This window comes from Bison bison, unplaced genomic scaffold (genome assembly GCF_000754665.1).
Source record: "Bison bison bison isolate TAMUID 2011002044 unplaced genomic scaffold, Bison_UMD1.0 scf7180017864481, whole genome shotgun sequence".
NCBI classification, from domain to species: domain Eukaryota; kingdom Metazoa; phylum Chordata; class Mammalia; order Artiodactyla; family Bovidae; genus Bison; species Bison bison.
Window position 1 is genome coordinate 2,907,524 of NW_011495041.1, and position 11,379 is coordinate 2,918,902.

Here is an 11,379-nt window from a genome sequence, read left to right on the forward strand (position 1 = left end):
CCCCAGCCTGGGGCCTCCCTCCAGTGTCCCCCCCTGTACCAGAGACTTCCCCACAGTGAGTCCCAATCTGATTGGGACTTCCCCTCAGTGTCTCCCTGCCCCCTCCACCAAGACCTCCCTACCGTGTCCCAGATTCAGGCACAAGGGGCAGAGCATCCCTGGCCAAGCCCATTGGTACAGTTAACTGAAGGAAGCCACTCATAAAAGACCATGTCTTGTTTCCATTTATGTGCAAGATCCAGAATAGGCAGATCCACAGAGACAGACAGAAGACTAGTGGTTATGACCAGGGCCTGGTGGGAGGGGTGGGAATGGAGAGTGACTGCCAGTGGGCACCCGGCTTCTTTTTGGGGGTGATGGCAATATTCTAGAATTAAGGCAGTGAGTATAGTTGCACAACTCTGAATATACTGAAAATGACTGAATTGCACCCTTTAAAATGATAACTAATGGGATGTGAGCTGTATCTCAATACAAAATTTTTAAACATATGTGTGTGTATATCTATATAATTCCTTGATCTTGGTTTTTTAAATGAGAATCAATTAAACATGAGCCCTAATTTTTCTCAACAACCCAGAGTAATTATGAATTATAACTCCATGAAGAAGTATGCATTTATTGATGAAGTCAACACTTTTTCGGGAGGAAAAGAGGACACTTTCATTTTTTTTAATTTTACTATATTCTATTGACCTTATTTTCGGAGAAGGCAATGGCAACCCACTGCAGTACTCTTGCCTGGAAAATCCCATGGACGGAGGAGCCTGGTAGGCTGCAGTCCACGAGGTCGCTAAGAGTCGGACACAACTGAGCCACTTCACTTTCACTTCTCACTTTCATGCATTGGAGAAGGCAATGGCAACCCACTCCAGTGTTCTTGCCTGGAGAATCCCAGGGACGGGGGAGCCTGGTGGGCTGCCGTCTATGGGGTCGATCAGAGTCGGACACGACTGAAGCGACTTAGCAGCAGCACTGACCTTATTTTAGTCTAGCACTAAAAGTCGGCCCCTACCACCAACAGCAACACTGCCAAGAATTCTGTCTCCATTCAGTTTGCTTGCAAAGCTCCTCCTCAGGAGGGAACAGGCTATTCCAAAAAAAAAAAAAGTTTGATTTTCATAATTATTTGCAAGGTTAGTTTGGGAACAAGGTTAGTTAGTTATGGGGAACAAGCCTCACTTTCAAAGGCAAGTTCACAATTCATGTAGTGATTCAATTCCATTGAATAAAACAGCTATTAAGCAACTACCATATGCAAAGCAAATACAGTGAAAGCACCATCAAGCATTGCTAAAAAACAGTCTCATGCCATCTTAACGTTGATGCTTCTTTCGGGCACCTGAGCAAGAGTTTTTATTGTTTTGGAAATAATAATAACAAGAGCAGCCAACACTTAAAATGCCCCTATTACATACCAAACGCAGTTCCAAGTTCTTTCTGTATAACAACTCATTTCCCTTTATACCAACTATGAGATGAGTATCATGATTATTCCCATTTTACAGAAGAAGAGACTGAGGTTCAGAGTGGTTAAGTAACCAGGCTAGGGTCACATAACTATTTAAAGGACAGAGCCAGGATGGATTCAGCCTTGCTTGACTTGCACTGCAGCGGTGCGTCTGGCCCAGAGTTGGTGGCCAGCATCACGGCACAGCCCTTACCTGTGGACCACCCCAGCCCGGTGCAGGTGCTCCACCGCAGAGATGAGCTGCCGGATGTATCTGCGGGCTTCTGCCTCCTCCAGCCGCTTCTTCTCGTAGATTTTGTGCATCAGGTTGCCCCCAGGGCACAGCTCCATGACCAAGTAGTAGCTGTTCTCCGTCTCTAAGATATCGAGGAGCTGGGTGATGTTGGGATGGCGGATCATCTGCTGGATCTGTCCCTCTCGCCGAAGGTTTTTGGTGACGTAGGTGTCTTTCTTGGCTCGCTTCTTGTCAATGACCTTGATGGCCACCTAAGGAGACACCAGGAACGCGGCTGTTACCAGACACTGCAGGCGAAGTTTACCCCCTTGACTAGCCACAAAACCCTAGGAAGACACATCGCTCCTTCTCCGCACCAGGAGCAAAGTCTGATCTGAAATAGCATCCAGGGAGAAAAGAAAAATGTTACATCAGCAAAGGCCGGAAGAGTCAACCACGAAGGAAGAGAATGTCATTCACTCAGGCCAGCTCGAAGAAGTCTGGAAGGCTCAGTGAAGAGTCAGTGTCAAACCTGGTGTTTTATCCTGCGGAGAAAACACCAAGGTCACCTCCAGCCAAGACCCCTCCCCTCCCCCACCCCACCTCGCTCAGATCTTGTAATTGCTCCAGGTTGGGTCCCCCCAGGCCTTCATTTCTGAAACAGCCAAATCTGCCTCCATCTTCAGTTCTGGGGTGTGTTTAGGGAGCTGAGGGGTGCAATGCCCAGGGATTTGGTAGCCCTGCCCTTCCTCCCTACCCTTCTGTGCTCCACACCGGGCCCTCAGGTCTGGCTGCCCCTGGCTTCCAGTGGTCACCTCTTTCCCTCTGAATCACGATGCAGGTACTCTTGGCCCCAAGTCAGGCCCAACCTGTTGCTGCTCCAAAGTCACATCTCTGCTGCCACCTGGATGCCCCTCCTGGGTCACTTCCCCTACAACCAACACGTCACATGTATAGATCCTCCAGCTTTGCAGAAAGGGAAGGAAGGAAGGAGGAAGGGAGGGAAAGGAGAATGGAATAAGGATGGAGGGATGAAGGGGGAGAGAAGACTTCTGCCCAAGTCTCCACCTTCCTACCCTTCCTTCGTTGGCTATTGGCAATTCACTTACCCAGCCTTAAAACACAACACTGTTTTGCCCTCTTCTTTTCTTACTTATGTCTTCTCTCCTCTCTAAGGCAACCAGCCATTGACACTTCATCATCTGCTTGTGCTCACTGCCTCTCTCTCACTTTTCCTTCCTCTCTGTCCCCACGCCAGGCTGCATTCATCTGGGACCTTGCCTCCCAGCGTTCAGATGCCCTGAGTCTGTGTAAGACTCGAGCAACCCAAGGGGCATTCTTCTATAAGGCTGTCAAGCCACTGGGCTGCAGGACAGAAACACTGGACCTTTCATTTCTATTTATTTCTTTTTTTTGTAATTATATTTTGTAACTGCTTCATAATGCATTCAGTGTACAGAAGTGTGATACCGATTAATTAGTAAACAATTAATAGATGATAGATAGACAGATGCTGGGCAAAGACTGAAGACAGGAGAAGAGGGAGCCAAGGATGAGATGCTTGGATGGCATCACCAATTCAATGGACATGAAGTTGGGTGAACTCCAGGAGATGGTTAAGAACAGGGAAGCCTGGCGTGCTGCAGTCCATGGGGTCCAAAGAGCAGGACACGACTGAGCGACTGAACAACAACAGACAGGCAGATACGTGTTTGTACAAAGGGGCTCAAATGTTCTTTTCTTTTCTTTTTTTTAACACTAATCCTCTATCCTAAGTCCTCCCAGGTCCTGGCAACCACCACTCAAATTGTAACTTTTTAACGGGAGGATAATTGCTTCACACTGTTGTGTCAGTTTCAAATGTTATTTTCTTGACAAGTTTGTGATAAAAATACAAGTCTGGCCACCCCTGCTCTGGACTATGACATCAATGTCCTGCCTCTTTTCCTTGATACTCACCCCGGCCCCTTGAATTTACACTCTGCCCTGCCTTGATGTCCAGAACTCTGATTTCTTGCTTGAAGCTCTTTGGGGGCTCCCTGATGCCCATCGGGCAAGGTCCACAGCCTCAGCCCAGCACTGAAGCTTCTTCTCCCGCCACTGTTCAGCCCAGACTCCGAGCTCCCCAGAGCAGGTCTCCTCACTCCCTGTGACCACACTACTCTCCACCCTCTTTACACCTTCAAATCCTCAGACACTAACTCCAGTCCCACCTTTCTCCCAGAAAGTCTCTTTAACACTCCTATCGTATGCTCCCATCATACCTACCACCTGCGATACCATTTAGGGCACCAATCCCTCCCCTTAACACAGGGACCACTCCCCACTTTGCCACATTACAGTACTTTATAAATGATGAGTGACCAACAGGTTACTAACAAGCAAATCAGTGAACCTTTTTTTTAATCATTGAAGCAAAACTAGCTGAAAATAGCTTAATCTAGCTATAAACAGTTTATCATTTCTTCTAGAACAGTCTTTTTTTAAAAAAAATTTGAGATGTAATTGACATATAACATTGTATTAGTTTTAGGTATGCAACATAAATATTGGGTGTATGTCTCTATTGGGAAGTGTTTACCGTAATAAATCAGGTTAGCATCCATCACTATAGTTATAAACTTGTGTGTATATGAGACTTTTTATGATCTTCAATATTAGCAGCTTTGCAAACATACAATATGGTATTGCTAACTACTGGAGGAGGAAACGGCCGCCCACTCCAGTCTTCTTGCCTGGAGAATCCCATGAGCTGAGGAGGCTGGCGGGCTACAGTCCACAGGGTCACAAGAGTCAGACACAACTGAGCGACTAACACTTCCTTTCACTTTCATTGCTAACTACAGTCACCAGGCTGCCTGTTACATCCTTCGGATTTATCTTACAACCAGAAGTTTGTACCTTTTGACCACCTTCGCCCATTTTAATGGAGATTATCAGGCCCTTAAACCACAGATATGACCAAGAGCGAGACAATCAGCCACTAGACCAGATAAATCAGAACCTGCAACATCCCAGGGCGACGTGAGGCTGATGCTATCTGCCCACAGAAGTGGGCTGCAGTTTGGTCTACCAGTTCAGTATATACAAAGCCAAGAGCTTTAAAAACGGTATTCATTTGCGACAAAATATATGTATATATACATAACACATGCACATATATATACACACAAATATATATCCATCATCTTGTGGGGGCAGAAAGAGGAATGCTGAAAAGTACAATTAGATTCTGTCTGCTCAACTCTATGTTGCAACGTTTTAAAAATTACACCCTTTGGCAGTGGAATTCTTAAAAGTACTGTGAATAAACAACAGTCTGAAAGCCCGGCAGTAATACGATCTGCCTTTCTTAACAGAGCACACAATTATTAGGAGGATAATTTATTTAGCTCTTTCATTGCCTGGAGTAGGTTATATAATGGCCACCCAAAGACATTAAGCCCCCATGCTTAGAACCGTGTGAATGTGACCTTATTTGGAAAAAGTGAAGGATGCTGAAATGAGATTAACCTAGATTATCTGGGTGGCGCTAAAGGTCACCGCAAGTGTCCCCATAAAATAGAGGCAGTGGGAGATTTCACACAAATACACAGAGAAGTCCAAGTGGTGAAGCAGGCAGAGATGGCAGGGATGGAATAATACGGCCACCAGGCACTGGGAGAGGCAAAGGAGGGATCCACCTAGAGCCATCGGAGGGAGCACAGCCTTGCTGACACCTTGACTTTGGTCCAGTGAAATTGACTTTGGACTTCTGGCCTCCACAACTGTGATGGAATAAACTTCTGTTGTTTTAAGTTACCAAGTTTGCAGTAACGCATTACAGCATGTATGTGCGCGTGCTAAGTCGCTTCAGTCATGTCCGACTCTTTGTGACTCTATGGACTGCAGTCCACCAGGCTCCCCTGTCCATGGGATTCTCCAGGCCAGAATACTGGAGTGGGTTGCCATGCCTTCCTCCAGGGGATCTTCCCGACCCAGGGATGGAACCCACGTCTACTAGAGCCACCTGGGAAGCCTGTGCATTACAGCAGCCACAGGAAACTAACACACCAGGGGTCCACTCCACCATCATCTGACATCTTGGTTCCCAAGTTCTACTGATTCTCAAAGTCCCTTTGTGAAAACCCTGAACCCTAAGGCAGCCCGGCCTAGAGAAGCTATCCTATAAAGGCCCCTCTCTATTTTTAAACACCTTCATTTGTAAGCATTGCTAAACTTGTAAACTCTGTATTGATAATACTTCTGAAGATGGAATGACATTCTTGATTACACAAAACTGTTCAATCAACTTCGTCTGTAACAACTGAAATGGGGGGGGGATGAATGGGAAATTAAGGAATTGGCAGTGATCAATGATCAGCAAAGGGAGGCATCTAATTTAATTTGACAGTAATCAGAGATTTATAGGCACTAATTCTACCCAGGGGAAGCCCAGTGTGATGATGGGTCTCTAGCTGAAAAGATAAACTGCTTCAGTCAGGACAGTTTTAAACAGTAAAATTAAATCTGCACAGACGGACTGAGGACCCAAGTTGATGGACCAGACTAGAACTCCCAACATGGTCTCTGAGTTTGTGAATGGGCTGTGGGGTGGGGGGTGGGAGGTGTTGTCAGGGGAGTTTGTGAGTTTCATCCTGAGCATATGGAGAAAGAAGTTTTGCTGCAAAAGGTCAATAAAACAAAGTCTCCAACTTTCTGATGGCTTCAAGTTGCATAGCCTCCTGAAATTTTACAGAGGAATCTGCTTTCAAGGATTGCCCCCACATTTCCAAGTAAGTAGCAAAGTCTGAGAAATTACTAGAGAGAGGTGAACACACACCAGTGGACCACAGGTGAAACTGATCATTCATCAGCTTCTCATTAACTAAGACACCATACTTATCGCAGTATGGCAACTCCCACCCCATCATCACTCCCAGGCTCCTGCAAAATAAATAAATAAATAAATATCTCTCAGTGCATAAAATCAGCAAACTTTTAAATAGCTAAGCTCACACAAAAGAAAAGGAAATATCCCAAGGCAAAAAAAAAAAATTGAATAGATCCAAGATGAGGCGGCAGCAGCTATGGTATAGAGAACCAGAAGATGCAGGGAAGAAGGGGTGATGGCAAGGAAGGAGATCCTCAGAAAGCAAAGAAAGAGGTTGGTCTGTGGGGATAGGAAGCCCGGCTCCCTCCCACACGGGGAAGGAGGAGAAGGAGAAACACGCTTATCCTAATTCCTCCGGAGAGGGGCTAGCTGCGGAAAGGCATTCATGCCTAATGACCCCTGTGACGTCTTAGGAAAAAAATTCCAATGTAGAATTTTACTTAGAATGAGGGATGCACAAAGCGTGTGGCCCCAGTCTCAGCACACACTTCCACAGACCCATGGGTGTGCAAAGATGATGTTCACAAAGCACTCAGTAAAATGTCTGGCACTTAGTAAGAGCTCCTTAAAAAGATGTTCTTATAAACATTATCGCTTTGCTTTCACTGAGGCCACCTGTAGAGGGTGAAGAGCATTCAAAACTTAGTTCAGCCAAGAAAAAAAAAAAGCATCGCCTTGACCTGTCACCTTAGCATATTAAAAAAAAAAAAAAGAAGCAGCAGCAGCAGCAGCAGCGGCTTGAATCACATTTGAGTGTTTCGAACTCTCTGGAACAGAGCTGCTTTTAAATGCAAAGGCGGTGGTTTAATATTAGTCTACTCTCTCATCTCCTTTAAATATTGACTTCATTCAGATTGCCTACATAGGATCAGACTTAACAGGATTTAAAATAATTCATCCCTTCATCCTGGATCACCCTTCACTGCCTTTAAAATTCATTCCTCTGAAATACATCAAGGATGGGTCACGTATCCAATCTCCAAAATGAAAAGGCAGATGTAAAATGGATCTTCATATGACGGAGAGGAAGGAAAGCACTGATCAAAGACACTAGTCTTTAATATCACAGAAACACGCATATATGCTTCAGCCATTATACAATGTCCAATGTGTTTCTGTACGTTCAGCCTTCCCTTAATCAAAGCACTTTTATTCGTGATGTTTTAAATAATCAGAATGCATGGAGAACAGGAGGCTCTGATCTGAATGAATTTTCTTTTTACGTAAAAATGAGCCAAGAACAGCTTTCTTTCCAGGACATGTTGGTTTCTTAATAAATATACTAGGTTAAACTCGAGTGAATCTTTTCTTCTTTAGCAAACTCTTATTAAGGCACCTAAAATATAGTTGACACTGTTATACACGCCACGCGTACGCTCTGAAAGAGACATGGATCTTCAGGCCTACTGGTGGCCATAATTCAGATTTTTTTATAGTGATTTAGGATGACCATCTGTCACAGGCTGAATCGTCTCCACCCTTCCCACACCACACCCCCAAAGTCACAGCTGAAGCCCTAACCCCTAATATGACTCTATTTGGAGAGAGCTATATGCAGTAAAAAGGTTAAACGGGCCCCAAAAGGTGGGGTTATTGTTGCTGTTCAGTCACTAAGTCACTCACGTTCAACTCTTTGTGATCCCATGGATTACAGCACGCCAGGCTTCCCTGTCCTTCACTGTCTCCCACAGTTTGCTCAAACTCGCGTCCCGTTGAGTCAGTGATACCATCCAACCGTCTCATCCTCTGTTGCCCCCTTCTCCTCCTTCCCTCAATCTTTCCCAGCATCAGAATCTTTTCCAATGAGTCACTCTCCACATCAGGTAGCCAAAGTACTGGAGCTTCAGCTAAGGGTGGGGACCTGATCTAATTGGACTGGTGTCCATATAAGAAAAGGAAGAGATGCCAGAGACCTCTCTCTCTCTCCACATTTGCACGAAGAAAGGCCATAAGAGGCCACAGCAAGAAGCCGACCACCTACAAACCAAGGAGGGAAGCCTCATGAGAAAGCAATCCTACGGGCACCTTGATCTGGGACTCAGGCCTCCATAAATGTGAGAAGATAAATGTCTGTCACTTAATCCACCTGGTCTGTGATCTTCTGCTGTGGCTACCCGAGCAGACTCATGGACCACCCAAGCATCACACAATCCTACGAGATGCCCTTACCCTGCAGAAGAGCACAACTGTAAGAACCAAGGGCGAGCGTCCATCCTCCAAGGGCTGGGGTCAGGTCTGACAGTTCCTTTCCTGCTGTTTTCCACACACTGGCAACTCAGAGGGTGGCAGACTATGGCAGCCAGACATGCAGATTCCCAGGCTGGGCGCCTGGACTTCAAAGCCGGCCCCTCCCGCCTGGTGCCTTGGACCGCACTAAGCTTCAGCTTCCTCATTGTTACAGAAAATGGAGGGGCGATCAAAGTGCCTACCTTATGCGGTGGTGAGCCCTGGGAACGTTCCTGGAAGCCCTCGATAAGTGTTAGGGTCTGTGTATTTTGTGTAGGAAGAGTGTGTAGAACCAGAAGCCAGGAAGCCCCCCACCTGGCTCCCACCCCCGCCACTCCCTGAGGTCCTCACCAGGGTCCCCAGGGCGTCCTGACCACCCAGTCCGTGAGGCCACTCTCCCTCCTAGCCTCCTGCTTTTCCTCCTAGCCTGATCTTGCCAAATTGCTGCCGCAGGCCGCCTCCCTCCTCACATTAGCAATGTACTGTCCACTTCCCAGATGCCTACGAGCATCCATTTAATGACCAGTCCCACCACCTACATCCTGCTTACACCTCTTTCCCAAACTTTTTTTTTTAAGTTATTCACTTTAAATTGGAGGATAATTACTTTACAATATGTTGCCGCTTTTTGCCATACATCAACGTGAACCGGCCATACGTAGACCTCTGTGTCCCCATCCTCCCTCCCCGATCCTGAATGCCCCTCCCATCTCCCTCCCCACCCTATCCTCGCGCGGTTGTCATAAAGCACTGCCCGGGACATCTCCATGTGAATGGTCCTCTGGCTCCCCAAGGACTTCCCAGGTGGCACAGAGGTAAAGCCTGCAAGTACAGGATACTCCAGGTTCAATCCCTGGGTGGGGAAGATCCCCTGGAGGAGGCAATGGCAACCCACTCCAGTATTCTTGCCTGGAAAATCCAAAGGACAGAGGAGCCCGGCGGGGTACAGTCCATGGGGTTGCAGAGTCAGACACGACTGAGTGACTGACACACACACTGGCTCCCCAAACCCATGGCTTCCCCCTACTCCCCCTGAAGCAGTTCTGTCCACAGGTGTCCCTGAAGCCCAGCCACGCATCCTCCTCCATCCATCACACCCCTAGTCCCACACGTAATTATTCACCAGGACCTCCACCTCTCAAAGTCTCCGCACACCCTCTCCTCCCCGACCCCGCTGGCTGCACCACCATCCCCTCTGGAGGTCTCCCACCCCTGCCTGGAATTCCCTCCCACACAGGGCTCTCGGTCAGAGCAACTCCCAACTCCCAACTCCTCTCTCTGACCTCAGATTACAATTTTTTTCTCTGGCCCAGACTGGCTCACGCCACCCCGCAATTCCCCAGCTGTCACACCCATCACAGACACTCTTAACGGTGGGGCACACCCTCCACTCTCATTTCCAGCAAGGCAGCTGTCTGGCCTTCCAGCACTGCGCTTGGTTCATCCAGGGCGAGGACAGGAGGGGAAGAAATAAAAGAAAAAGGTCCCAGCCGCCTGCTACAGTGGCTCATCTCTATGCCTGCCATGGGTAAGCTGGCCACTTGACCAACACCTCCCCTCCACTTTCTCAGCTTCAACACAGGCTGACCAAAGCCTTCCCTTCGACCATGAAAATTACAAAATGTGACGCCACCTGTGCATGTGGTTTCAGCTCGTGTGTGACTGTGATGCAGAAACACTCTTTCCCACTCTTACCCCCTCTCCAAAAGTCTCCAGGTCAGAGACTTCCCTAACCAGCCTAATTAGAGCTGCACCATGCCCTCCACCCTCTACCGTCCATGACAGCAATCCACAACCCCCTTACTCCATTCTGGTTTTCCATTGGTTCCATTAGGGCTTTCCTCCTTCATGGCACAAAGTGCTCCCTGATTTGGGGATTGGTCCTGCTGAACCCTTCTCACCGCTTTTCAAGCCTCCTCCTTTTTGTAGAATAGCTCAAATGGTAAAGAGTCTGCCTGCAATGCAGACGACCCGGGTTCGATCCCTGGGTCGGGAAGATCCCCTGGAGAAGGAAATGGCAACCCACTCCAGGATTCTTGCCTGGAGAATCCCCTGGACAGAGAAGCCTGGCGGGCTACAGTCCACGGAGTTGCAAAGAGTCAGACACGACTGAGTAACTTCACTTTCTTCTAGAGCCCAATCCCCACCATCACTTTAAACAGAGCTCACTCTTCCACGCCCCATGCCTGGCAGTGTCGGGAACATAGAAGAGGCTCAGGCAACGTGTGCAGGGCCACTGACACAGCCAAGGCTTGTGCAAGGTAAGGAGAGGAGAAGGGAGTGAGGGAGGGAAAGGGAGAAAGGATGGACAGATGGATGCTCCATGCCTCCCCAGTTAACGCGCGAGCCTTGTGGGTTCTTGGACAGAAGGCAGACAGCGGACACGAGATGCTCACACTAGAACAGAGATCAGATGACGCGGAACAAACAGCAGCCGTGGTGGGCCCTCTCAGGGTGAGACAGAGCACAGAGAGAAGTTCAGGATCGCTGCCAGCCTACGGGGGTGGACTGTGGTCCCCTGCTCCACTGGAGGCGCCCAGCCATCCTGCTGAAGAAAGCGCTCTCTCCCTTCCTGAGAGCCTGGCTGGGAGAAGT

General features: G+C 47.9%; 1 protein-coding gene across 1 annotated transcript in view; it reads right to left on the reverse strand.

Annotated features, from left to right (window-relative positions):
* Positions 1-11,379, reverse strand: part of HUNK (hormonally up-regulated Neu-associated kinase) — a 137,473-nt gene that overhangs the window by 83,778 nt on the left and 42,316 nt on the right. The window contains exon 3 of the mRNA XM_010862334.1: positions 1,665-1,957. Within this exon, the coding sequence (XP_010860636.1) occupies positions 1,665-1,957 (293 nt within the window). The remainder of the gene's footprint in view (positions 1-1,664; positions 1,958-11,379) is intronic.